This window comes from the organism of the source record quoted next, assembly GCF_019968955.1.
Source record: "MAG: Porospora cf. gigantea A chromosome Unknown PgA_NODE_254_length_25818_cov_343.612, whole genome shotgun sequence".
Taxonomy (NCBI): Eukaryota; Apicomplexa; class Conoidasida; order Eugregarinorida; family Porosporidae; genus Porospora; species Porospora cf. gigantea A.
The window spans coordinates 1-25,818 of NW_027151541.1; the positions used below are offsets into that span (position 1 = coordinate 1).

General features: G+C 55.5%; 12 protein-coding genes across 19 annotated transcripts; 6 read left to right on the forward strand and 6 right to left on the reverse strand.

Moving 5' to 3' along the window:
• Positions 1 to 24: 24 nt before the first annotated feature.
• Positions 25 to 542, forward strand: KVP18_004755 (uncharacterized protein; the record flags this gene model as incomplete). 2 transcript variants are annotated; one of them, XM_067957698.1, is made up of 1 exon in its annotated part: positions 25 to 542. In XM_067957698.1, a coding segment is annotated over one exon (518 nt), but the record flags the coding sequence as incomplete, so codon positions are not given. The 2 variants fall into 2 exon arrangements, with proteins under 2 accessions (XP_067810953.1, XP_067810954.1); XM_067957699.1 differs by having other exon boundaries at positions 45 to 542.
• Positions 543 to 1,712: 1,170 nt separating this feature from the next.
• On the forward strand, positions 1,713 to 2,972 carry KVP18_004760 (uncharacterized protein; the record flags this gene model as incomplete). Its single annotated transcript, XM_067957707.1, has 1 exon — positions 1,713 to 2,972. The coding sequence occupies one exon, from the start codon at positions 1,713 to 1,715 to the stop codon at positions 2,970 to 2,972; it is 1,260 nt and encodes a 419-aa protein (XP_067810962.1).
• An 89-nt stretch (positions 2,973 to 3,061) lies between these two features.
• On the forward strand, positions 3,062 to 4,630 carry KVP18_004758 (uncharacterized protein; the record flags this gene model as incomplete). Of its 3 annotated transcripts, XM_067957704.1 has the most annotated exons (3): positions 3,062 to 3,083; positions 3,113 to 3,693; positions 3,722 to 4,630. In XM_067957704.1, the coding sequence occupies 3 exons, from the start codon at positions 3,062 to 3,064 to the stop codon at positions 4,628 to 4,630; spliced, it is 1,512 nt and encodes a 503-aa protein (XP_067810959.1). The 3 variants fall into 3 exon arrangements, with proteins under 3 accessions (XP_067810959.1, XP_067810958.1, XP_067810957.1); XM_067957703.1 differs by lacking the exon at positions 3,062 to 3,083 and having other exon boundaries at positions 3,193 to 3,894; XM_067957702.1 differs by lacking the exons at positions 3,062 to 3,083; positions 3,113 to 3,693 and having other exon boundaries at positions 3,935 to 4,630.
• A 144-nt stretch (positions 4,631 to 4,774) lies between these two features.
• Positions 4,775 to 6,700, forward strand: KVP18_004763 (uncharacterized protein; the record flags this gene model as incomplete). Its single annotated transcript, XM_067957710.1, has 1 exon — positions 4,775 to 6,700. The coding sequence occupies one exon, from the start codon at positions 4,775 to 4,777 to the stop codon at positions 6,698 to 6,700; it is 1,926 nt and encodes a 641-aa protein (XP_067810965.1).
• A 59-nt stretch (positions 6,701 to 6,759) lies between these two features.
• On the reverse strand, positions 6,760 to 7,848 carry KVP18_004759 (uncharacterized protein; the record flags this gene model as incomplete). 2 transcript variants are annotated; one of them, XM_067957706.1, is made up of 1 exon in its annotated part: positions 6,760 to 7,848. In XM_067957706.1, one exon carries the CDS (start codon positions 7,846 to 7,848, stop codon positions 6,760 to 6,762), a length of 1,089 nt encoding a protein of 362 aa, XP_067810961.1. The 2 variants fall into 2 exon arrangements, with proteins under 2 accessions (XP_067810961.1, XP_067810960.1); XM_067957705.1 differs by having other exon boundaries at positions 6,760 to 7,626.
• Positions 7,849 to 7,897: 49 nt separating this feature from the next.
• On the reverse strand, positions 7,898 to 15,767 carry KVP18_004754 (uncharacterized protein; the record flags this gene model as incomplete). The annotated part of the gene is made up of 3 exons (XM_067957697.1): positions 7,898 to 11,710; positions 11,740 to 14,041; positions 14,071 to 15,767. The coding sequence occupies 3 exons, from the start codon at positions 15,765 to 15,767 to the stop codon at positions 7,898 to 7,900; spliced, it is 7,812 nt and encodes a 2,603-aa protein (XP_067810952.1).
• Positions 15,768 to 15,828: 61 nt separating this feature from the next.
• On the forward strand, positions 15,829 to 17,118 carry KVP18_004757 (uncharacterized protein; the record flags this gene model as incomplete). The annotated part of the gene is made up of 1 exon (XM_067957701.1): positions 15,829 to 17,118. One exon carries the CDS (start codon positions 15,829 to 15,831, stop codon positions 17,116 to 17,118), a length of 1,290 nt encoding a protein of 429 aa, XP_067810956.1.
• Positions 17,119 to 17,167: 49 nt separating this feature from the next.
• Positions 17,168 to 18,931, reverse strand: KVP18_004762 (uncharacterized protein; the record flags this gene model as incomplete). Its single annotated transcript, XM_067957709.1, has 1 exon — positions 17,168 to 18,931. The coding sequence occupies one exon, from the start codon at positions 18,929 to 18,931 to the stop codon at positions 17,168 to 17,170; it is 1,764 nt and encodes a 587-aa protein (XP_067810964.1).
• Positions 18,932 to 18,967: 36 nt separating this feature from the next.
• On the reverse strand, positions 18,968 to 20,183 carry KVP18_004764 (uncharacterized protein; the record flags this gene model as incomplete). Of its 2 annotated transcripts, none has more annotated exon segments than XM_067957712.1 (2): positions 18,968 to 19,072; positions 19,083 to 20,183. In XM_067957712.1, 2 exon segments carry the CDS (start codon positions 20,181 to 20,183, stop codon positions 18,968 to 18,970), a joined length of 1,206 nt encoding a protein of 401 aa, XP_067810967.1.
• A 285-nt stretch (positions 20,184 to 20,468) lies between these two features.
• KVP18_004756 (uncharacterized protein) lies at positions 20,469 to 21,713 on the reverse strand (the record flags this gene model as incomplete). Its single annotated transcript, XM_067957700.1, has 1 exon — positions 20,469 to 21,713. The coding sequence occupies one exon, from the start codon at positions 21,711 to 21,713 to the stop codon at positions 20,469 to 20,471; it is 1,245 nt and encodes a 414-aa protein (XP_067810955.1).
• Positions 21,714 to 21,746: 33 nt separating this feature from the next.
• KVP18_004761 (uncharacterized protein) lies at positions 21,747 to 23,345 on the reverse strand (the record flags this gene model as incomplete). Its single annotated transcript, XM_067957708.1, has 1 exon — positions 21,747 to 23,345. One exon carries the CDS (start codon positions 23,343 to 23,345, stop codon positions 21,747 to 21,749), a length of 1,599 nt encoding a protein of 532 aa, XP_067810963.1.
• A 21-nt stretch (positions 23,346 to 23,366) lies between these two features.
• On the forward strand, positions 23,367 to 25,818 carry KVP18_004753 (uncharacterized protein; the record flags this gene model as incomplete). 3 transcript variants are annotated; one of them, XM_067957695.1, is made up of 2 exons in its annotated part: positions 23,805 to 24,744; positions 24,826 to 25,818. In XM_067957695.1, coding segments are annotated over 2 exons (1,933 nt in total), but the record flags the coding sequence as incomplete, so codon positions are not given. The 3 variants fall into 3 exon arrangements, with proteins under 3 accessions (XP_067810949.1, XP_067810950.1, XP_067810951.1); XM_067957694.1 differs by lacking the exon at positions 24,826 to 25,818 and having other exon boundaries at positions 23,367 to 24,782; XM_067957696.1 differs by lacking the exon at positions 23,805 to 24,744 and having other exon boundaries at positions 24,804 to 25,814.

The following is a 25,818-nucleotide window of genomic DNA, read 5'->3' on the forward strand; positions in this document are numbered from 1 at the left end:
TGACGTCAAGTTTGATGAAAACAGCACCAGGTCTAACATTCGCCATGGCTGACAAGTACATCGAGCTCCTATCCACAGTGGCCCAGGGCGAGGTGCTTGACGCCCCGGCGAGCCTCGAGCTCACGAGACCGTTCTTGGAGTTCGTATCGTCATTCAAGCTAGACGCGACGGCGCAGCAGTGGGTGCATGAGAAGGTCCTTCAGAAGATCACGCTCTTCGTGGACCCCAAGCCGGTCGCTGAGAAGCTCTTTTTACTGGCAGCTCTCCAGCGGGCGAATACCGCACAGAAGGACATGCTCTACGCTACGGTTGCACACTATGACGCGTACATGGAGACTTGCGGCGTGGAGCCCGACTACGAAGCCGTGTATGAGGAGGCGCAGAAGGAGCTAAAGCGTCGAGCTGAGGCCCTTGCGAAAAAGGTCGCCCATAAGAAGTCCCGGCCAGCAATTGAAAAGGTCGAGCAACCACGCAAGAAGAAGCAGCGTAAGGCGAAGTCCAAGACGAAGCAGCCCAAGGGGAAGAAAGTTTCACAGCGTTAGAAAAAATCCGGTGTCCGCTTTGAATAGTTGCACTTCTGAGTGGCAGGATCCCAGTAGAAATTGGGTACCAGCGAACATAGACCCACGGCCAAAGCCTGAGTTGTTTTGTCTGGATGAGTGATTAGTTTCTTCGTCAATTCGACGCTGACTGAATCTTGGGCATCTCGGAGCACTTACGCATCTGAAATCTCAGCTGGATGTTCTCCTCGACGGCGGCTATCGCTGGCAGTAGAAGACACAAGTACATCAGAAGTGCAGGCCCCACAAGAAGTGTTGAATAAGCCAGGAAATATATATATTCGAATGCAGTCTTTTAACTCTCTTATGACGCCGCGCGACTCGCAGTCCTGTAGGAAGTCCTTCGCGAGTCAGTTACCTGGCGAGGTGTCTCCTATGACGCGCGGCGCGTCACAGAGCACCTGGGTCTCGAGCAGCGTCCCTCATTTTTTTACACGAGTTGATGTGACTGGCACTAATGGTGAAGTTGTCACACACCAACTGGGTCAAGTCACCGAGAAACGCGAGTCTCTTCCCCCCTTCGAAACTGAGGTACGGAATGTCAGCTCTCGAACTTATGAGATTGAAATGGAGCCCTGTCCGAGCAGGATTGTCAGCAACAGGGAGGTTTTCTCGCAGGAACCGCGACCATCGCACGGTGGAGTCATTATGGGGGTACATAGGCCTCAAAAAGACTACACTCCCAAGCCTTCTGATCAGAAGTCGGATTTTGGCCAAAGTATTACTTCTCCGTCTTCGATGTCATCACATATCTACTCTAGACGGACAAGCGCTGCTGGAACGCCAAGTATTACTTCTCCGCCCTTTTTAGCTGGAAGCCTTTCCGCCGCCTCCGCTCCTATGGTTACCGAAGTTCCCATGGTCTATTCGACTGGTGGATCGTACGGTGCAAGGCATCCGCGCTCCAGTAGGAAACGGTAAGACTTCGAGAAAGCCATTTGAAATGTATTATGGATGATCTTTAATTGTGTCTACGGTCTCCAACGCGTGTGATATTGCTAATGCCGGCAAATATTTGATCGCAATTCTCTAGGGATGCCGTCTGTTGATACTCGCACTCGCAGAGCCCGTTCCTCTTCACGGCCACGCACATGTCCTGGTCAACTTGACGCGCCACGTTTGAGCAGACAGCAGACTACGAAATTACGAAAGATGCAAGATCAGGTAGCGAGCTGTCTACAACGAATCGCACAGGCCAAAGATGACCTCAGAAACGACGAGGGTGCCTTCAACTCGAAGGTGGCCGCTGGAAAGGAACGGCATCACAAAGCAGTGAAGAAGGCTGAGATGAAGATTCGCGGAATGAGGAAGCGGGACAAGTGCCTAGATGAGCAGTTCCACAGTCTCATGACGGGCGTAGAACTAGAGAACCTCAAGAGAGAAAAACGTGATCTGGAGAAATCTTGCGAGACTTTGCAGGCGGAGGTCGGTAAAAGCAAAGAACAACAGCGACTTGTGGAGAAAAAGCAGTCTGAAGTTTTGACCTTGTTGCGCAACATCGTCGGCGAGTCGCAGTCCACCAGCTGGAAGAAGGCCATTCCGGACGCTCGAGCGTATGTTGACCGTTTATATGCAGAGAAGTCAAAGCTGGTAGCGGAATTCCTGAGAAAGTCCAAGGCGGTAGAAGAGAGGAACGACGAGGTGTACGATCAGGAGATGGCTCTGTTGGACCTGAGTGACTCGGGCGTTTCTCAGCAGGCGGGAACTGACGAACTGTGCTCCTTTGATGTAACTCCCCCCGGAGACACCTCGCTGACGACAAGCCAGAAGCCGGAGGAAAATTTCGCGGAGTACCACGACTCATCCTCGATGTCGACTTATGAAGAGCCAGCACAGATCACTCGCCAGGAGATGATAGCATCGTACACAGCGCCCCCGCCTCAGAGAGTTCTACCTGAAGTACGCAATGCTATGCAAGGCCGTGTCGCCCAACCTGCCGTCCCACGACTTAATATGCAGCAGTTGCAGCGGCAATACGTTCAGCCCATCATGATGAAGGAGTGGAGGACTCCGCTTGTCTGCGAAGACAGGACCAGGCCGGGGCCGACGGTCGTGTTGAGAACTCCGATGGACGGACCTATAGTTCGAGGAGAAACCGAGACGGAAATGACTGACGACTTCCAAGTATGCGCCACGACGTCTGACGTGTCACCACGCAACAAAACCATCCCGTTCTTCCCTCTGAGACAAGGGCAGACGCGTATGCCACTATGGGTTGATGAGGGTCGGTCTAAACCGATGATAGTCAAGTGGAACCGACCGACAGCGCCACGCTTCGCCGACGAGGACTGCCGGATAAGATCTTCTCCTACCACCACGCCTCTTATGCCCTTTACAGAGCAGAAATTCATCGAGGCTATGCAGCAGCAGCTGCTGCGTGAAAACATCAAGAGAAAGCCTGGATATTGCTAGTATCGCTTTGACACGAATTCCTAGTTGACGAATTATTGAGGTACATGGGGAAGTGTGGAAATGGCCGAAATCGTATTACAGAGAAAAAAATGTCGCAGGACGTGGATGAGAGTGAGTGGAGCGAGGAACCCTTACTGCAGCTGCTCAGCTCCGCGACCTGACTCAGAAGGACATTGAGGTCATAAATCGAGGTCTGTTGGGGGATGATAGCTCCCCAGAGATGATGCCTGCCTGTGCAATTCCTCTCTCTTGTGCTAGTCTGTTGACGGAGGTCCAGCTCCCAGCCATGCCCACTGCTGCACAGCCCGTCCAGTTCCGGATCCCTCTAGATGAGCACGAACTGCTATTTGACCGCAACCGGATGGTCGGCCGGGGAGGGTCATCCACCGCTTACCAATGCCGGCTCTACGACCGGCAATGGGAGGAGGAGAAGCAGCCCATAATGCGTAAGATCCAGCTGGGTTTCACGGTTGCTCGGAAGAATATGATGAAACTTTTGAATCCTGCGAGTCCACTGGCAGTCGACTATCACCGCATTCCCTTGAGATTGGTGAATCGAGGAACTGACTTCGACGACATACACTCACTGACAGAACTAGTAATCAAGCACGCGGACGACCCCAAGGCTCTGCAGCACGAGAACCGGGTTGTATGTCACTTGAACTGCTCCCATCGATGCAACGGCAACTCCATTATAAACGGACTTACCTCCGTGGCGCAGGTGTGGGTTCTCCGGGGCAATCACTCAGGACAGTACGAAAGAGAAAAGCCTCCCTCTCTCAGACTTCGCAGGTCCCGAGACCCACCCATCAACCCATATTCACGTGTGGACGAGTTGGGCGGTGTCAGTCCACACGATCCGAGTTATAGGCCTCTTCGACACCGGGTCGGAGCGAGCCCCAGGACATTTTCTTTTAACTGAGTACCTTGATGGACCGGACTTGGCACATCTGCGCACACGCATGACTCACTCCGAGGTTAAGGAGCTGCTTGCTCGACTGACACTCGCGTTGGGGGGGCTTCACTCTGCGGGTGTGGTCCACGGTGACCTCAAGTGCGACAACGTGCGGTTCGCGCGTCGAGGTGACCAGTCGGTCCCGATCCTCTTCGACTTCGGCTCGTCGGCGTTGCAGGGAGTTGCGGGGCCACAGAAGTGCGCCATGCACATCATGTCAATGTCAAGGCTGGAGACGATGCAGGAGTCGGACTCGAGAATACCCCTTGGAACTCGGAGCTTTATGAGTTCTGGCGAACTGGACGGGCCCCAAGGATCCTTCTCATGTCGAGTGTCGATTCCAGTAGTGCGCACGTCGAACTCTGACCATTCAATGGGCACCACGAGTGCTCGAGTGACCTCAATGCCGGTTCCTGACGCGCCTCTTTACGTTCCGGCTCCATCGCCTGAGGATGATTGGCATGCGCTGGGAGTTCTCACGTATGAGCTGATAGAGGGCTCACCTCCCTGGGGTCACGCGCCGTCTCTGAGCAGCGCCATCATCAGTCGTAAAGCAAGGAAGCTGCCGTTGCGACCCCCTACTATGCAGGCGGTCACCTTCGATTTCATTACTATGCTGCTGGAGGGCCACGCTGACGTTAGAGACATCGTCAGTCACCCCTACTTCGCTGATTTCGACTGGCCTCAGTTACTTGTCAACTAACAGTTGCATTGCGCTGCTCATGTGTCCCTGTGTCTGTGGCACTTCAACAGCTTTATCTGTCACACGCCGAGACGGACTGAGAACCGTCAGAAGCCACATTTGAGCTAAACGTCGTCCAAATTGCATAAATACACCACCTCTTAGATGGCTCCCAAACAGCTCACCCTTGAGGAACTCCAGGCGAAGGTGGAGGCCGGCAAGAAGCTTTCCAACAAGGAGAAGCGACTCCTGGAGAGACTGATGGAGCTGGAGGAGCAGGCTAAGGAGGATGAGATCGCTGCCAAGCGGGTTGACGAGGATAAACTTGCGGCCTTCAGCATCAGTTTGAGGGGAATCCAGGAGGGAGATAAGGTGAAGGCTACGGGAGATGACGTGGTGGTGAAGGGCTTCTCCATATCTGCTCCGAAGTGTGAGTTATTCCGTGACGCGGACCTCGTGCTGTCAAAGGGCCGCAAATACGGGTTCCTAGGTCCGAATGGTCGGGGCAAAACCACGCTTCTTCGGTTTATTGAGAGTCGGAAGCTACCTGTGCCCGACTTTGACATTCTTTTGGTGGAACAGGAGAAGGAGGCCTCTGATGTTAGCGTCGTGGAGCAGGTGCTGTCGAGTCATACGAAACGACAGCAAGCAATAGACCGCGAGCAGTCTCTCATTCAAGAAATGGAGAAGGCCGAAGCTGATGGGGTGAACGATACCGGCACCTGGGAGCGCCTGCACCACGAGATGTTGGAAGCCATCAACGATCTAGAGTTCTTGGAAGTTGACAAGGCCGAGCCGCACGTAAGACGCATCTTAAGCGGACTGGGGTTCACGGAGTTTATGATGACTCATGGTACGACTACTCTGTCGGGAGGATGGAGAATGAGGGTAGCGCTGGCTTCGGCTTTGTTCATTGAGCCTCATCTTCTTCTGTTGGATGAACCAACGAATCACCTCGATTTGCCTGCTGTTCTTTGGTTAGAGTACTATATGAAGCACTCCTTCAAGAAGACCGCAGTCACAGTAAGCCATGACCAGGACTTTATCGAGGCGGCGTGCACCAACATTCTGCATCTGAACAACATGAAGCTGGACACCTACAACACCACAAACGTCGCGCATTTCAGCCGCCAAGTGGACCAGAACTGGAATAAGCTTCTATCGGATTACGAGACCCAGCAGAAGGAACTGAAGAAGCACAAGGCCAGCCAGAAGACCAAAAAACAGGCCGAGGAAGCCGTGATCAAGAAGTGGGGAACTCTGATGGATCGACCACGACCCTATCGTGTCAAGTTCGACTTCCTCTCGCCTGATGACACCTCGTTCTACATTCGCCTCACCAACGTCGACTTCAGCTATGTCCCGGGTACTCCCATTTTCAAAGACGTCAACTTCGGCCTCGACTGCGGAGATCGTGTCGCGATCGTAGGTCACAATGGATCAGGAAAATCCACGTTGATGAACTTGATCACGAAGAAGCTCAAGCCCACCGAAGGCGAGTCTCAATGGAAGCACGGCCTGAGGATCGCTGTATACGACCAGCACTTCGAGGAGCATCTACCCTTCGATAAGTCGCCTGTAGACTTCCTAAAAGACACCTACAATTTGAACGAGGCGAATGCCCGGCAGCAACTCGGCATGTTTGGGCTGGAAGGTGACCGTCATAAGCTGCCTATCAGCGCGCTTTCTGGAGGACAGAAGGCGCGATGCGTGCTCGCGTCGATTTCCCAGAGGAAACCACACATGCTGCTTCTGGATGAACCCACCAACCATCTGGATATGGAGTCGGTGGAGGCTCTGATCGAGGGCCTCAAACATTTCAAGGGCGGAGTCATTCTAATCAGCCACGACGCTCGCCTGATCCATGAAACCAACTGTCGACTGTTCATTGTTCCTGGCGACACCTCTGTTGTGGAGTACGGAGAGGGCTTCGACGAGTACTGCTCGCAGGTGTACGACGAGATTGAGAAGCGTGATAAGGAAGCTGAGGCGGAGGCTGAGCGTCTTGCAGAGCAGAGGAAGAAGCTGCGAGAAGAGAAACTGCAGAAGTTCGCGGGGCTGCAGAAAGCCAAGGTCGAGGCCGCAAAGTGACATCGCCATACAATAAGTTTACAAACGAAACTGATTCGCGATAAAAATCGTCAACGGTGTCAAATTCGTCGTCCCAAACCAGAGGCTCGCCTCCGCGTTCTCTGGTCGGGTTCCAGCTTGGATATGAGTGAACGCTTCCTGTCTCCTTCCTCCACCGTGTTGAGTACAAGTTTCTGTTTGGCTGGCGACCAGTGGGAGATCTTGACGACCTCCACATCACCGCGGCCGATGAAACGATCTAGCCACTGCGTAGTCCAGCGAGTACGCATCGAAGCCATGGCCTCTGCCTGCTCCTCGATAAACGGGTTGTTCCAGCGGGACCGCAGTACTCGTTGTCGGTGCCTGATGAGGTGACGCTCCGTAGAGGTGAGCCCTCCAGTCTTGAGTACTCGGTGTAAGTACCAGATGGCGACGCTGTCACATATCTGCTCCTCTTTCTCCGCTGTGAGAAGGGGCAGGTCACGGGATGTCCGGTAGATCCAGATGTAGACGTGCGTCAGCTCGTGCGCCAGCGTGGACTCGAAAACGAACCACGGCAGTTTGCTTCCGATGTGAACGTGGCGAATTATAGGCGTGCGCTTGGTTTTGGAGCGCAGGGCAACCACATCCGTACGCCCGAGCAGCTGATTCCTGTCGTCGCAGTTCACTCCGTGAGCCACCTGGTCTTGCATCATTCTACTTGAGGCGTTGATTTTGGATATTGGAGTGGCTACGACAGGGAGAGGGCGACTTTCCAGGGGGTGGTTCGGGTCCATGCCCAGCCTCTTGAGGGTCGCGAGCACGCGATCCAAGCTCTCGTCGATATCGTCTTGCTCGTGTACGAGTCCGACGTCGGTACAGGTCTGACACAAGGCGATTAGGCGCTGCTGCATGAGTGTGTACCCCAATTCCGTGCCAACGGAGGATATCGGATCAGTGCAACACATGCACAATCCCGCTTTGCGAGGCGCAGAGCGCACGTAGTTGGCGGAGGCCTCGTGGGGCAGACTGACAGACCCCCGACGACTGAAGGAGCCGCGACGGCTGGCACAGCGACGGCGAAGGGCGATAGAGGAGCGGCTGCGTCCTCCTGAACGGGCAACGGGGGCCGACACCTGGATTTTGCTGTTTGGAGCTCGCTGTCCTGTAGGGCATACGATATGAGGCATTGCTAAGCGACGACGAAATTGACTATAAGATTTGGTAGATCGTGTAGAATCACTCGTCATCATGGTCGGATTCGGCGCGGCCAACACGAGAGAGCACTCGCTTTGTGTAGTCCGAGAGAAATTTAAGCTTCCTCGCGTCCAGAAACGGCGCGACTTGCTCAAAGATGTCCAGCTCCAGCTCGTAGGGAAGGCGAACTAGATGCACCAGGCACCGCTCAGATTGGAGCTTCACGGCCGGATTGGAGAACTGCAGACAGTCCACGACGATATCGACCAACGACGCGAGAATGGGGACGTTGGCACTGTTATGTGCGGTTGGGTGGTGGTAACGGGCCAAGGTCTTCACAGCCTTGATGCTGGAAAGTGTGAAGCTCGTATCCGAAACGCCAACGGCTTTCACGACCTGGCACAGCTCGTCAGTGAGGGCGAACAGCTCGTCCTCGTCGACGGTCTTGTGGGCAGAGCACACTGCAGAGAAGCTCTCCATGCCCAACAACCGCGAGGACTTGTCCATCCACGCCTGACGGATGAAGGCGAGGATTTCAGGAAGCTGCAGCTCGATGCGACGCCAGCACGCAGGCGCACTCAGAATTGGAACCAGTGGTGACTTGCGCCGAGTCAGCACGTATCTGAGCGCGTCGTCAACGTCCTCGTCGGGCAGGTACCTGGCGAAAGTAACTGAAGCGATCCAGCCTCCCTCGCTGTGCTCGGCGCTGCGAGCGTAGGTCCAGAGCTTCTGTACGGTGGCCGGAGCCAGCTTGGCGGTGGCAGGAATGCCTTCCAGTAGGTTGAGCAATGCCGTTTGGAGAGAACTACGGACAGCATTATCTGTTTCCATCTCTGCTCTGGACGTCAGTTCTGCCACTACGTTGTCAAGCCGCGCGCCTGGCAACGTGGGAAAGACCAGTAGACCCATCCCGGCCGCGTTGCGCACCTGCTGGCTGCTTGCATCAACCACCGCTCTGAGGAAGGTAGTTTGCAGCTGTGGTGCCATAGGGCGTAGCTGCACCCCGGCAGCCTTTACGAGGCGTGTGATGGCATGAAGGAGGGCGCACTTCACGGTAGAAGGCAGGCGCTCGGCACAGAGGCGGATAAGGCTGCCAGCTGCCTTAAGGCACACGGGCTTGAGCGCGGAAAGCTCAGCATGGCTGAACAGCAATCCGTAGACGATCGCAGCATGCTCTCTGTAGTTGGAGTCCGTGGTCTGCAGCGCAGTAGAGGTGTAAGCAATCACCGCTTCCAAGACCTCCTTATGTCGGAGACCAGGCAGGACATGATCGACCTCCTGCGCCGAAATGGGGTCTTTCACCGCGTTGAACAGAAGAGTCCTGAAATCCGGTAGCATGTCCAGACACTCCGCGGAGCACTGCAGGACCACCGCCTGGAACAGGGCCATGGCGCCCTTGACGACGGCCTCGTCGGTGTCCGTAAGCATAACACGGACGGTCAGGGGGAATATCAGACGGACGAAGTCTGTCTTCTCGGTGTCCACATTGGGTACAACGAGGGTCAGCGCAGCCAGAAGCACCCGCCGTTCGGTGGTGACGTGGGCGCTGGGCTCCTCCTGAGGCCCTGCCAATGTGTCGGTGTATGAACCTGTGAGTCCAACAGGGCGCACGTGGTCAATGATTCCAGGCAGGACAGAGTGTCTTGTGGTGGGATGGGCGACCTTGGCTAGTATTTTCCCAAGGCAACTCGCTACCTCAGTAAACGCCACGTCGCGGTGTTCATCTTCGGCGTTGCACGCAACATCCAGCAACTTCGGGACCACGACCTCCACCTGCTGCGCAATCACCTTCAGAGTCTTTATCCCAGTGAGGGTACCCAGCAAGCGTATCTTGGAAACATGAATCGGCCTCTTGAGACTTAGGCTCATGACGAATGGGAGCACAAGCGCAGTTTGAAGACCGAGAAGAGCCTCAATGCCCTCCAGCTGCTTCATCTTGCTATCATCGAAGTCTTCAGGGTCCCAGCAGGGAGGGTTGAGAAGGTTGGAGATGAGTTCTGGTATGGTTTCCTGAAGGCAAGTTTCTCCCACAGCGTCGACCATTCGCGCCATGACGAGAATACTCTCTTCCCGGATCTCATCGGTGTCAGTAAGGCCGAGCTGCACGCAAGGAAGCAGCTCAAGCACCATTTCGTGACTGGCATCCAGATTGGCGGAGATGATTTGGCTGATGCCGAGCATCACGCCCAGCCGAGACTTCGCTGTCTCGGCTCTTCGGTCCTGCAGCGTAGAGGTGAATACGGGCAAGATGCGTGGAAGAATCTGGCTGCCAAACTTTTGGACCAAATCACCGAGGCACCGAGAGGCACCCATGATCTTCTGCTCAGACCCTGACCCGAGGAAATTGAGAAGACGAGGGACGAGAATAGGTAGCAATTCTCTGATAGTCTTGGGTGAGTTCGTAACGACCCCTTTCCACACATTGTTGGCCGCCTGTCTAACTTGGATGCTCTCGTCGGACTTCACCATAAGAAGAGATGACAGGATGAAGGCCCTTCTCTCGAGAGCAAGAGTTTCCATGAGCATCTGTTCGCCGCCGATCGCTCCGATTTCCGAAGCAGGCCGAAGCACTCGGTCGAGCATGGTGCCCAGCAGAAGCACTGCCGACTGGCGGATACGCCAGTCATCATCGTGGCAGCCGTTCTCAAGCGGCGTCAAGAAGAGAGCAGAGTGTGTCGCTCCGAAGTCCTTCACCATTACGTTGGAGGCCCGAAAGGCGCCATCGCGGACGGGCTCCACAGGGTCACTCAGCGCGTGGAGTAGCGTGGGTAGAATGTTGGGGACCAAATCTGAGAAATCCGTCTTCAGTGTCACTGGAAGGTACACGAAAAGCCCCACGAACCCCTCACGGACATCGGCCATCCTGTGAGCGCAGTACAGCATTATCCGGTCCATATCCTTACGGAGTCGGGTGACTCCGAGGGCCGCGTAGACTTCGGCGAGCGCGTTCGCTACGCCGGACCTCTCGACTGAGGTCGTCGCGTTTTTCAGCCGGTCGAAGCTAGTCACCAACAGCTCCTCTGCCAGATCGGTGCCCAAAAGGGATGCAATTCTTCCGAAGGCTCGAGCTGTCTCTGAACGCACTACCGGGGTAGGATCCACCAAGGTGACGTTCAACAAAGGCAGGAGCTCTGGATAGAAGGGCAGGAAGTCCTGGGGAGATCTAGCTAGCTTGATCAGGTTGGCGCAGAGAAAGGTCGCCTTGCGTTTGACGTCCGCCTTGTTAGCGATGATACCACGTGACACAACAGGAATCAGTAGAGCCAAAGATGCGGGCTCGATCCTACGGGTGAAGCTCGCAGAGAGGATGCCGTCAAGGCAGGCCTCGATGTTGGCTGGGGTGGGGTCCACGAAAGATTTCACGATCAGAGGCGAAATGGCGGAGATCTCCACGTCGCGGATGACACCAGCTATGCGTTCAAGGCTCCGAGCGCCAGCCTGTTGCACCTGCATATTAGCATGCGTCACGGCGTAGTTCAACGTAGGGACCACCTGGGACAAGCACAGGGCCAGTTGTTTGGGAGTGCAGTGTGCCATGGATCCCAGGATCTCGCATGCTCCCACGACAGTCTTCGCTTTGGCTCCGTCGTCACGAACCACTGACACCAACTCAGGCATGACGCGACGCACGCCGTACCCAGACAATAGGCTCATAACAGCGTTGCTACTACGGTCGGCCAGTTCTCGAACTTCCGTGTGACCATCAGCCATGGAAGTTAATAGAATGGGGATCAACAGGGACACGAAGGGCTCGAGTAGGCGGTCAAGAACCCGGGCACAGCCCTCGATAAGGCTCAGCACGCCCAATCTGGCTGTGACGTCTCGCTTCTTTTCGTTAGCATGAAGAAGGATACGCTGCATTGGAGGAAAATCCAAAGACTCACATCTAGAACTCCAAGGCTTCGAATATGGACGACACCCAACCCCTTAATCTCACTGGCAATCGTTAAGGACAGGCCTCTTCTCGTGGCCGAGTCAGTCTCGACAACTAGTCGGTCTAGCTGACTATCAACCAAGTCACGGCCAACTCTGTGGATGACCTGTTGGCCCGGTACAGGCATAGCGACAATCCCGCTGGCACAGACGGCTGGCATTAGAGGAGTGAGGCAGTCCTGGATGAAGAAGTCGGTGTCATCGAGAAAGACAGCCAGCGAGGCGTCTAGCACCCGGCGACAGAGGAGCATGTGCGTCGTAGTCACCAGTTTCGTCACTGGAGCCTGCACCACTGCACAAGCCATGCGTACCTGGGCCGGTTCGAGTCCGGCCACTACACCGGCCTTACCGGAGACAGACGTCGTCTTAAGAGGCGCCGTAGGCGGCAGATTTCGGTGGGTCTCACTGAAATCCTGCACGACGTCAAAAATGAGGTTAGGGTTGTTCTCCAAGTCAAGAGGAACCGTCAGCGTCACAAACTCCTTTACGCACTCCAAGAGAGCCGATGCAAAGGGCCAGTACGCCTTCAGGCGCAGTTCGGGCCGACTTAGCGTGATTAGCAGCAGTCTCAACACCTGCTGGATTAAGCTGGGAGCCGTCACCTTTCCCAACCGTTGGGTTTCAACGAGGGCACGGAGAACCGCAATCTTCGCTCTGTGAGGGCCGTTGGTCGCCAACGCAAGGGCCTTGTCCATCTTGTTGCCACCTTGCATGAACATGATCTCTTCCTTGGTGGCCTGGTAGCCCTCAAGGGCAATCACCGCCGTCTCCCAGTCGTCCTGGATGCCGTAGAAGGACTCTACCAGGGAGACGATTGCGGGGGAGTCCACATCGACGTGCTCCGCGAAGCTCTTAGCTGCGGTTTCACGCAGCCACTCCACGTGGCTGTGTAAGGAGGCAGTAGCATAGGTCGCCACTGTGGCTCGGTCCCACTGTGGGGACCGAGCGATGAGCAGGCGTGCCATCTGTGAAATGGCCTTAGTGCTGTCGTACATGAAAGGTGCAATCGCCGCTACGGGTAGCAGTTGGTGCTCCTCCAGCTGCAACACGTTTTGAAGAACCATGGCGCGTCCGTCCTCCGATTCGTGGTGGCCCATCTCCGTAAGTGCGAGCACCGCCTCCTGATCCAACTTCATGTTGGTTACCAGGGCATACACAGGCTTGGCAATGCAGGCAATGAGATCTTCATGCAGAGCCATCACATTCGTGAGAGACTTCAAGACAGTGACCGGACGGATCTCAGCAGCGAGGTCGATTTGTAAGGTCAGCAGATCCAGGGCGGCCCTCGTCGCTTCAGGGCCCACGCTTACCGTTTTAGTCATAGCGTGGAACAGGACAGGTAAAAGAAGCTCCACTTCTTCCGGAAGCAGCTCCGCTCTCCCAACACTCTGCAGCAATGCAGTCACCATTCCCTTGTCGAAGACTTCATCGGCCGCGACGGCTGCGAGGCATGCGGGCAGAAACGATCGCCGCGTCACCCTCTCTCTTGCCACTAACCGGTTGACAGCCTCACCCATGATGGTCTCAGCGGCCATGCGCGTCACCGGCGACCGCAGCAGAGGCTTGGCGAACGCCAAGAGGCTGGGGATAGGGAACCGTGACCCTCCGCGGGCAAGTGCAGTGGCGAGCCGCAGTCGGCAGAGAAAGGTCTCACTGTATCGGCCGACTTCCAGTTTTCGAAGGTTCTGCTTGTCCAGCTTGGTAAGGGGGGCCGCCTCCACAGCTACGACAACCTCAGGCTTCTTTTCCTCCTTGCGCTTTTCGACCTGCTTGGTGCTAGTGCTGGTTACGCCCGTACGTGCTGCCAGGAGGGCCTTCGCGGCACTGGACGCCTTCGACTTTGTTTTCGCCTTGGATGTGGCCTTGGATGCGGCCTTGGACGCCGCTTTTGCGGGTTGAGTCACAGGCTTCGAGATAGGCTTGACTTCAACAGAGTCTGCGACATCTGCTTTGTGCTGAGATTCCCTCAAGAAGGCAGTCAGCGCGTCCTCATCTCGTTCGTAGAGGGTATCATAGGGAGTGAAAAACATGCATTCGTCATCGTCAGTCAGTTCAAACGGGTCGTTCGGCGCAAGAAGCGACGACAGGCAGTCTGCTAACTCGCTGGGCGTCCGGTCCAAGGATGCCAGCACGTCAGCTGCTGCAAGTCCAAGTACTCGCTTTTGCGCGCTCTCTGCAGTTTTCGCTATAGATGAAACCGTCTGTTGGTGAACGACTCCTACGCGACATTCAATGGTGCCAAGAGCCACACGTCTGCGTGAGAAACCTCACCTGGTACTTACGGATGCGCCGGGTGCCGGAGGATAAGAAGCATCTTAGCCTTGGAAGCGGAGGGCAGCTCAACGAAGCTGCTGGTCCTGCTGATTGACCATAAAGCCCTAATGAAAGGCCAGAGACCAGCCGGGTCAGACTGAAAGAACAGTCGATCAAAGAGGGCGTCGACGTACATCTGCAGCATCGGAGTCGCTATGGACGTAAGCGGCGTCTGACATAGAATCCGTTTATGCTCGACGGAGCCGACCGCGCTGGGTTTATCAGTCCATAGAGTCCGTCGGCACCGCCCTTGCAGAATAAGATTCAGATCGACAATGTGGTCCACTCCAAGTCGCATGCACACGCCAATTGCTGCAAGAGATAAGAATTGCTCCATAGAGCCCGACGACGGCCAATTGTTCTGCACGCTGGCTCTTGCTTTGGAGTTGCCGGACCTCAGCAGAACAATTAACGCAGCCAGAGCCACCTGACGCCTGGACGCGGTGCTGGAGTTCATCCCTGCCAGAGCCTCTTCCAGCTCCTTGACTGGCAGATGCGTTTTGTAGAGGGTGTCATCAGGCAGGAAAGCCAGGCTCAGGTAGTGATGCAGCGCATGCGGCGTGGAGACGGGAAGCCCCAATCGCACCTTAAGGACCACGAGTTCCTTCTGCAAGTCCTCGTGTAGCGCGGGGAATCCAGAAATCAGCTCCACCACATCATCCGACATAGTACCCGCGCCGGTCGCCGCCAGGGCCATCGCCCTCATCAGGGTGCACTTCTCAGCAGGAGTCTTAAGTTGACTCATCACTTCGAACGCAGTACAAATAAACTTCGTAGTGTCTGTTTTCAATGCGCAGCGCACGAGGACGCAAGCTTCGGTGAAGTGAGAGCCAGCCATCTGCACGACCTCTGGGAAAAGCAGGCTGGACGGGTCGGAAAGAGGCACCGCGGGCAGCAGGTCGCAGAGCTTCATGGAAGTCTTCGTTGGCGCCTTGAGCATCTCCCTTTTAACAGCCGCCTCGAGCTCTGGCCTGTTGAAGTCTGCAGCGGTAGCAAAGCATCGAAATTGGGGTAGGACCCAGGAGGGATAACTCTGCAATGCTTTCACCAGTAAAGATGTGTCCGCCAAGCCCACCTTTACCACAGCGATAAGTGCAGCAGGGGAGGTAAAGTCGTCCATCAGCAGCTTGTAGACGGTAGACTGGGCAGAGACGTGGTTCTGAAGGAACGCGAGGATAATCGAGACCAGTATGCGTGTGGAACCCGGCTGCGTCGCCTCAAAGACCGGAAGCGGTCGTAGGACTTGTTCAACCTTGTCGGGGCAGACCAGTGGACATAGTCGCAGAGCGACCACCAGGCATCGAGCGAAGTCATCGACGTTCTTGGCCTTGGATAACGCCGACACCGTCGCGGCCATGGTTCCTTGTAGAAGAAACTTCGGATCGCTCTTCGAAGCGAAGTTTACGACGGTTGTCAAGAACGAGCGGTGCTTGTTCGTAAGCGCAGATTCAAGACGGTGCAAAACAGGCAGTTCCAGCAGTACACCCACGCAGGACATCTGTAGGGCTTCACGCAGCACCTCTGGTTTCTGATTAGGCCCTAAATCGCAAATGTTCTCCTCCAGCTCCCGGATGGCCTGTCTCAAGGACAAGTCGGATGCGGCCTGAAAGACCTGAGCTAGCCCTTCCTTGATCGAGTCCACGAAGTCCGTCTCACCAGAGCACATCACGGGAATATTACGATTTCTTGGCCCTACAGGCCTATTCCCATTTCTTTCTTGTTGATTGATGGTGGAAATCACTGTAACGTGTGACGGATCACCCGCTGAGGCAGCCACGACACGGGTTCCACTGCAGGTCAAGGAACTTCGCGTCGCAGAGCCGCCACTTCACCCGCAAATCCAGTACGCTGGGTTGTACACCGCACGGCTTGGCATGCTCGAGCGGGAGCTACGCTCACATGTCAAGCAGGAGTGGCCCGACATCGTAGTGAAAGATATAGCTGACATGGTTGTGTCAAGTCATGAAGTGGCAGGCGTGGGGGTACTCTTCAAGAACATGCGTCTGAAACCGAGCGCATTGGACAGCTTACTACACAAACTTAAACTGGGGGAGGCGAAGATTATCGGCCCCTCAGCTGACGACAGCCTCTGGCTGGAAGATTTGACTGCTAGGGTTGACCTGCAGTGGCCAGGAGACTTCAGTAAGCTCGTCACAGGTTTGGTACTGGCGGTACGAGGACGATACGACTCCACCACTGGGAGAATCATTGTTACCGACTTTCTATTCCCACCACTGCCAGAGACCGCTCTCCCCGGTTTCCAGGCGCGTATCGCCCTTATATCGGCTCCCGAGTGGGGCCATGCGGAATCTCTTGAGCAGTCTTGCAATCTACGAGACTGGCTTTCAGGGCAGTACCCCGACGATGACGACGACATTCCAGCTGCGGGAATCAACCACCTGATCGTCGTCGGCGACGTGCTCGGCTTAGCCCCCGCCGAGAAGGCGGACCTTCACCGCTACGTGCGTAGATTGGACAGCCAGATGGCCGACTTCGCTCGGACCGTGCCCCTCACGCTGGTGCCGGGGCCCAAGGACCCCACGACGTACTCCCTGCCGCAGAAGCCACTACACCAGTGCATCGCCAAGCAGGCGAGCCTCCACGGGGCAGTTATGCGTGCAAGGAACCCTGCACGACTCCTCGTCGAGTCCGAGGATGAGAGGGTTCACATAGTGTGTATGGGCAACCAGGGCGAGACCGACGTCAGAAGCTACACAAGCATTGAGGATGCGCTAGAATCCGTTGAGCTCTGTGTCCGAGCACGCTGTCTGGCGCCTACGGCCCCCGATACACTCTGCTGCTTCCCTTTCGGCGGAGATCTTGACCCCTTTGTCTTACAAGCATATGATTTTCCAGCGGTCGTTGCGGTAGAGTCGGATAAATTCGATTACAAAAAACTGGACAATGGAACGACAATTATCTGCCTGCCGCCCTTCGCGGCAACTGGCTGTGCAGCGATTCTAGACCTGAGCTCTGGAGTGGTGTCGGAGTTGTCTTTTAAACTCGAAGAAGCGTGATATTGTTAGCCTGACTGAAGGCAAGACCATCTGTGTGAAACCCGCGTCTCTACTCACTGTTCTGGTGGACGCTTAGTAGCTCCAGCTGACTTTCGCCAGTGAAGTTCCAGGAATAAAGGAGCTCAGGCTCTTGGGAGAGGTCGTTCAGACTGTAGCGCCATATACTCTGAGGCAGCTCTCTCAGGGTGTTGCGTGTGAGAGCCAGCAAGTGGTCACCGTCCACGGTGAAATCTTCCACCCGATGGTTGCCTGTGGAAATGCTGCCTGATAAGGAGTCGGGATGTACAAACGGGTTCACGATGCTGTCGTACACACCTCCTCGGAGGCGGAGGCTCTCAATCGTCGTGGGAGGAGACGTAGGGTAGCGAAAGTCTATCACCCGTAGCCTTGAATGCAGTGAGACGTTGTCGGGTACTATGTGTACAATGCAGCACCTGTCGCGAACTCTTAGGGGCCACAGCAGCCACTTGGATACCGGAACGTTCTGGACGATAGGTCTGTGACATCTAAAGTCAGCTTGCAACACGCCGAACTCGCCGGAGAGGCGATGTTCGCCTATGCAGAAGACTTCACGTTTGGACTTGTCCACCGTTTCTAACGAATGGACCCAGAAGTTCCGCGTCCTCCTGGAGTCGACAGTCTCCTGCTCTCCGGTCTCCAGGTCGATCAGGTTGACGCATATTGGGAACCGCCCGCTGACCTGCACTCCCAGAAGGTTCCCTTCCCGGGTGAAGCGCGCATCGTTCAGTGCGCGATCCAGGCTGCTGCGCCTGCCGTGACTGCCGTCAGAACAAACCTCCACTCCCAAGACAGCCCTGTCGACCAGCTTCTCCCCGTCGAAGCTGTAAAGGTGAAGGTTGGAAGCTGACGTTCCTACCGCGATAAGATCGTCGTACACGTCAACGAAGTTGGCGCTGTCGCAGTGGAAGTCGCGGCTGTCGACGACGCCGAGGTCCAGATCCAGCACTCCCAGAGAGCAGCTGCTCTGCATGGCCGCCTGCTCCGTACGCTCTGTGGTGTAGAACGTGTTGAATCCAGCCGTCCGTATGTCCACCACCGCCCTGTCTGCTCGTTCTTCAAAGCGACGGGTGCCATTCCAGGTCAGAGGCATGCGTTCGCCTTGCATATCGAACCGCACGTCCGAACTCGGTTGTGTGTGGACCCACGGGATCCGAGAGGGGTGCAGCTCGCGCCTTCTATGCGGTATTGGGGGGGAGTCACCTTCCGTCGAGGGCGGATCGACAGTCTTCACCCACGACATGTCAGGCGGTAACTGTAACGGGTATGGAGTCGGGACGACGTCCAGCGACGCTTGCGCAACAGCAGTCAGTTTGGGCGAGTGAGTTTCGACAGGTCTGTCTGCCGGATGCAGCAAAAATGAGACTCTTGAAGATCTGGGAGATGCCGGAGGTGTTTTTGGTGCTGGTGGCGGAGGAAGTCGAGTGTGAATGGCGGCTTTCTGCACGAGAGACAGCTTGAAAGGAGCATTGTCTAGAGTGTCTCTGGCGACGGAGGCGCGACGAGGGAACCATCCTCGTCGTGTCAGATAGTCACTCTTTGAAAAGCTGTGGTGTCTCTCGCGCTTCCTGATCCAGGAGCGCATCAAGCCAGACTCAGGTATAGGCAACTCTTTGGAAGCTTTATCTCGCATGTAGAGCTGGTCCCACAGTGCCTGTAGGTTACACACGTGAAACATGCCCCGGCAAGTAGCCGACAGACTACTAACGTCCAGCACAGGCAGAAACATGGCCACCATAACGATGCAGTCGACTGGCAGTGACCAGATGGGGCCGTCCGACACGTAAGTCGGCATATTGTGCACACAATAATTTATGTCGTATGAGAGTTTCTAAACAAGGTGTCCATCGGTGCAAAACTTGTGGAAAACAATAGCCTCGAGAATGCCGCCGGCGCAGGGGCGAGACGCGAAGCAAATCTGAATGAGTCCCCCTCTCTGCGCTTACATGATCTGTGACCTCATTAGAATTGTTCGACAGGTACTCGACGAGGTCGCTTTGGGCATTGGCCACACAGCAGCCACGAACATCTGGGTGCTTAAACATATCCGCATCGTTCCCCGAGTCGCCGCAAACCAGAACTTGGCTTAGGGGACGACTCAGAAGGCCGGCCAAAAAAATTGTGGACTCCCGTTTGTTGGTAGAAGTAGGGAGAATGTCCACGTACCGCTGGTCAGGTCCGTCCCCGCTGAAGACCACGTTGAAGCCTTGAAGGGTGGCCTGGATCTTAGACGCTCCACTCGTCTCCCCAGCTTCGCCCAGAAGGAAGGCTGTGGACATCAGCGTAGGCAGGCGGAAACGATCATCATCATCGTTTCCATGAATCTCAGCCACCCCCTGAGTTACGAAAGGGGCAATCAGCAACTCGGCCTTGCGTTTGTCAAAGGTTGACTCAACGATCCGCTTCCAGCCGGGAATCCACTCTACGTGCTCAGGGGACGGGCACCAGCTTGGGAAACCCTCTTGGGGAGCACCAGCGCTGGGTTTCACCCGGTACATCTCCGTACCACAGCCACAGATGAGGTAGTCAGCCGCCGGAGCGTCCCAAGCTAGTGCACCCTGCAGAGTGGATTTCATGTTTCTGCCAGTGTTGTAGACCAGCGAGGATCCCGACCAGGTGTGGTGCAGCAGCCAGTGGCGTTTGAGGGCCTTGAGGTGGTCGGCGTGACCGAAGAGGGTGCCGTCCAAGTCCACCACGAGCATCATCGCATTGTCCTTCTTGGGGAAAGCCATCTGCCCGTAAGCCAAGACTAGTGTGTCCCCACGGACGTCGCTGGCGTAGTTTCCCCCGCCAGGAGCCTTATCCCATGCGGTCTTGTCCAATGTCGCTACGACAAACTCGACCTCGCGCGTGTCAGCTGGGAGCTCGCCACATAGCCAGCCGAATCGATCCTGTCGGCGAAGGGCTACGTCCTTCCAAGCGCCTTTGTTGACGCTGCAATGTAATATGGCTGCCTCCCATGTTGAGTAGTACCGAACCTGTAGCATCGAAAATTGCGACAGCAAAATAAAATGTTTGCACTGCTTCACAGAGATCAGGTTCTGCATCAGCGGAGAAACTGGATGAGGCTCTGGTCCGAGATCCTGAGGTCGCTCAGGGGCGAGCGCGTGACCGTTGTTTTGCGCACGGGCGTCGTGGTGGGGCGTCTTGTGAGGGTCTCACCAATCATACTCACGAATGCATATGTAGAGCAGAGGAGCTGCAGTCGTGTGGTGGTATCCCGCTCTGCTGTATTGTACGTGTTTGGCCCTAAAAGTGAGAAGTTCATTGGGGAGCTGCAGGAGCAGCTGTCTGATGTCGGGCGCGCAGGCTAGGCTCGAGGGCTCCAAGAATCACAGGTGCAACGGTCGAAGGCTTATGCCAAGCAGGCTTGCAGGCGTCCCTGTCTCTTCCGATTCCTCAAGAAGTAAACTCTGTTCCGTCCTAGACAGGTCCCCACCCAGAACACAGGCAAGACGTGTCTCCTTCTCGAGCAGCGTTTGGATATGACTATCCATGACAAACTCCGACCAGTAGTGTTTGAACGCGTCCAGCGCCACGTGGAAGTCGTCGGCCAGCTCATGGTTAGCAATTAGGAGTTCCACGTCGTCTACAAAGTCCTGCAAGCGTCTGTAGCGCCCAGCTACACACTTCATCTTCATGACTGTCAGCGTCATCGGGCAAGAAACAAGGCGAGCAAAGCGGAGCTGGTCCGCCTTGTTCTTCTTTCGGAGCAGTTTGAACGCCTGGGCCTCCTTCGGAACACTCTCTAAAAATCGACCTACGCGCACCGACCACTGCTCTTGCAGGATGGTCACGGGGAAACTTCTTATTGGGGGTATAGGTGCCCTCGACGCCCAGAGGCCAACAGTTGAAAAGCGCTGCTCGAACTCTTGCAGCTTGCGTCCGGAGGCCATCACGAACTGTTCAGCGTCCGCACTGTAGAACATCAAGCGAAACCGCTTTCGGTTGGAAGACCGCCGTTTCAACTGAACCGCGGCGCTAGCGTCGAGAATGTCGTTCAGCTTCGTCTGCACCTCAGAATCGAGGACTCCTCTGATTTGGTCAGTCAGTCGGGAGCCCAGCTTGTTTTTGAAACTGGTGGCTGCGCCAATAGCCACCATGGAACCCAGGGTTTCATGCTGTCCCTCTCTGACGGCGTATGTGACAGGTCTATCGCCTTCGCTGTCAGGACGATTCAGATCCGCGCCGTGTGTCACAAGCCATCTCACTGTCTCAGTACGACCCTCTCTGGCTGCATAAAAGACCGGTGTCTGCCCGAACTGATCGACGGAGTCGATGTCGGCTCCCGACTGGAAGAGCCTTTCCAGAGCGTCGATGTGGCCGTCTCGAGCGGCGTAGAAAGCCGCCGTCTGACCGACAGAATCTACCGCTAGAGGGTCACACCCCAGTCGGCAAAGCACGTCCAGGACCTCAGTACGATTCTCAGTCCTCTGCACCGCGTAGAATAGGGCATTGCATCCAACCGTCCTCTTGTCTGCATCGAAATCCGGAGAGGCAAGAGCTCGGATAACGTACAGAATTATCTCCTCGATAGGCTTTGATTTTATAACATCGATAAATTGGTTAGCGCGCATTCTGAGTTCCAGTCGTTCATGCATTGGCCCACATCACTCTTCGTCTTCGTCTGGACACCGGTACAACTTCACCACGTTCTTCATAGGTTCTTTCACGAGGATATAAGTGCCATCCTCGGTGGCTCCAGCGGTGATCTGATCCACGAAGTAGCGGAGTATACCCCAGAGATTGGAATCGCTGAGTCCGATTTGCTCGCTGAGGACACTGGCGGCGTGCTGCTGGCACAACAAGACGCGGTGCTTCTTGTTGTCGCTTTGGACACATCGCGAAATCCAACCAAGGTAGAGGGTCTCGGCTCCGGCAAGGAGGCAGGTTGCAAGCCATCGAGCCAGACTGCAAGCGTTGTTCTTGAACTCGAGAGCCGCGAGGCCTCCACGACTTTTGTCGAGCTGGTTGATCCACGAGGGACCCTGGTCGTCGGACTCCAGCAGCGTCCTCACCACGGCCAGCTTGTCTCCACTGGGCGTGGATATCGACGCGTCGACGTCTGACCGGGTCACCAACTTCACAGGCGTCGAGATGGAGCTATCAGCAAGAGGAGGCAGCGTAATAGTCCGATATCTGTAGGCCTGTCTGGCTGGGACGTCGCCATCCTCCACGAAAGGCGCTTCCTCGTACGTGGAATGCAGAGTAGGCGATAAAATTTGCTGTGAGAAGTCCTGCGTAATCTTCACCGCCTCAGCGGACAACTCCATAGGGCGGTCGATCCTGTTGGGGTCCTGTGGACTCGGCGGATTCGAGCGGTTGGTCTCATTGACCTGGATTGTGTCGACGGTAGACCCATCACGCTTGTCAATGAGGATGCTGTTGCCGAAACGCCGCACGATTAAGTGCCAAGAGTACCGCGACTGTGCTGCCGCCATGAGCGCGGCCAGACACCTGTCGGTGGCTGCTACGTTAATCGTGTCGTCCTCAATAACCTTCTCCGCAAGAAGTTCGTCCATTGTTGTGGTGTTCCAGTAGAAGTCAAGTGGCTTCTCGCTGTCCGGCTGTGTTGCCGGGCGCAACTGCACAGGCTTTTTGGGAGTGATCTTCTCGTTGGCCTTCCTGTCAATCTGGCCGAGACATCCTCTCCATCCCAACTCCTCAAACTCGATGGCCTTGTCGTTAAGCCGAAGTTTGACTAGGTTATTCAACTCGATCTGCGACACTAATGTCCACGAACCAGCCACCTCAATGGACCATTCGTTAAAAGCTTTGCCCCGAGTGTACCACGCGTTCTGCTGCGCCTGTTGTGCCTGTCGGTGTGCTTGTCGAGCGGCATTCTGTTTCTGCCACTTAGACCTCGGAGCCAATGTGGGTTTGAGGCTCGCATTGCCGACAATGTGGACCTGAGGACGGTTTCCTTGTTGCAGGTTCTGTTGGTAGTGAGTGGGTTTCTTGTACTGTTTAGGTTTCTTGGAGGTCTTCTCCTGCACAACCTGAAACTCGTCAGCCTTCTTGGGGTCCTGTTTCTGGCGCAGTCGGGTCTGGTAGGTAAAATCGCACGGCCGACCGAGCCGTTCTTGACACTGGGTGAGTCCAAAAGGGAAGGACGCCTGAGTAGGAGACAGGAACTCGCTATCTGGGACAACCACAGCCTTCGTAGGTCCCCAACCGCCAGTATTAACTCGAAGCGAGCTGAACAGCATAATTTCCGATTATCCGTCGATATGGGCAAACGAAACCGGCACTCAAAGGACAAACTATATCTAATACCCACCGAGTTCGCCTCAGATTGGGGAGGGTACAAGGCCTATCGCAAGCGAGCGCCATTCAGATCGCTGCCTTTTTACTGCTGCGGGCTCTCGTTGTTGCCCTTCAGTCAACACCCCGTTTGCCTGCGGAACGGCATCGTCTTCGAGGCGGAGAACATCATCCCCTACATCAAGCAGTGTGGGAAGAACCCGATCGACGGCTCGCCTCTGGAGCTTTCAGACCTCATTCCACTCACATTTCACAAGAATGCTGACGGAGAATTCCACTGTCCCGTGACGTTCAAGGTCTTCACAAACCACACTCACATCGTGGCGAATGCACAATCGGGGGTGGTTTACTGCGACGATGCCATTCAGACATTATGTCGCAGGCCGAACAACTGGAGAGACTTGATGACCAATGAACCCTTCAGGTCTTCCGACCTGATTGACATTCAGAACCCTCGCCACGTGGAAAGTCGAGAGTTGGCGAACTTCCAGTTTATAAAGAATGATGATTTGGGGAAGTTATCCATCTTTGAGGAATCTCCATCACTGCCCCAGAGGCCCCCACCTCCTTTGGCTAACGACGAAAGTCGCCCACGAATCAACGAAACGCGGTTGATACGGAAAATTCACGCAGCGGAGAGAACGCTGCAGAAAGAGCACACTGCTCTCTTCCCGCGACCGGAGGAAAGACCGAGGGGTCCGATGAGCCAACTTTACACCACTCCGGCTCATGCGTCATCTGTGACGTCAACGTGGGTGGATCGCAGTCAAGAGCAGTATCGTGAAATGACGGACCAAGAAATACGAAAGGATCTGTACAGAAGCATCAAGGGGTCAGGAAAAAAGGGGTTCGTCCGTCTGGTTACCGACTTGGGGCCACTCAACCTGGAGCTCTATTGTGATCAAACGCCACAAACCTGCCACAACTTTCTGTTGCATTGCAAGTCTGGGTACTACAGGGACACGATATTCCACAGGTGCATTCCCAACTTCATGGTGCAGGGCGGAGACCCCGAGGGCACCGGCCGTGGAGGCGTGCCGGCCTTTAGTGGTGTGGAGACATTCGGTGACGAGTTCCGCGCCAAGCTGCGCCACACCGGCCGAGGCGTTCTCTCGATGGCCAACAGCGGGTCCAACACCAACAAATCACAGTTCTTCCTGACGTTCGCCTCCGCGGAGCACCTGAATGACAAGCACACAATCTTCGGCCGGCTGGTAGGCGGCAAGGAAACGCTGGCTGCGATGGAGGCCCTACGTACCAACCAGGAAGGCCGGCCGAAAGCGCCGCCCCGCATCGTGGAGGTTATCGTCTATTCCGATCCCTTTGATGCCTCGGGGGACGAGGGTGGGCCAAAACGACGTAAACTGGAGCTGGACCTCTAGTCATGCGATATCATCATTTCCATGCACGTGGTTACTCGTACAGGTGCCAAGAAGCCGGCTGAGGTTGACCGGTTGCACCGGGACCTGCGTGCTCTGTGTGACGGTTTGCATGCGCTGGTGGATCCGCTTCTCGTGGCAGACCGCGTTATATGCGGGGTGTACTGCGGCATGTCGACAGTTCAGCTCTCTGAGCTGGCAGCGCAGACGTGTGCATACATGGCGGCGACACACCCAGACTTCTCCAAACTGGCTGCCAGGATAGCGATATCAAATTTACACCGGAACACAGCCGATGACTACTTGGAGACGTGTAAGGTGCTGTTCGAGTACACTGATGAACAGGGGAGATGTGCGTCGCTGATTTCTGAAGATGTTTACGAATTCATCGTCGCAAATGCCGATCGTATCAACAAAGAAATTGATTACAGACTAGACTTTGAGTACGATTATTTTGGCTTCAAGACTTTGGAACGGTCGTACCTGCTGAAGGTTCGGAACTCCATCGTAGAAAGGCCCCAGCACATGCTGATGCGCGTGTCCTGTGGAATTCACTGCGGAAGGATTGAGAAGGCTATGGAAACGTATCACCTCATGTCGCAGAAGTTCTTCACCCACGCCACACCGACCCTATTCAATGCGGGAACGCGTCGGCCCCAGATGAGTTCGTGCTTTCTGTTAACCATGAAGGAGGACTCAATTAGTGGAATCTTCGACACATTGAAGCAGTGTGCTTTGATCAGCAACACCGCAGGCGGCATAGGGCTTTGCGTGTCTCATATACGAGCCACAGGTTCTTTCATCCGGGGATCGAACGGCCGCTCCAACGGCATTGTTCCGATGCTGCGCGTGTTCAACACGGCCTCCCGATACGTCGATTACAATGGGCGCATGTCTAGATTCGCCTGCTATCTGGAGCCATGGCACTCTGACGTTTTCGACTTTGTGGAACTACGAAAGAACCATGGGAAGGAAGAGCATAGGGCACGGGACCTGTTTTTGGCGCTGTGGATACCCGACCTGTTCATGAAACGCGTCG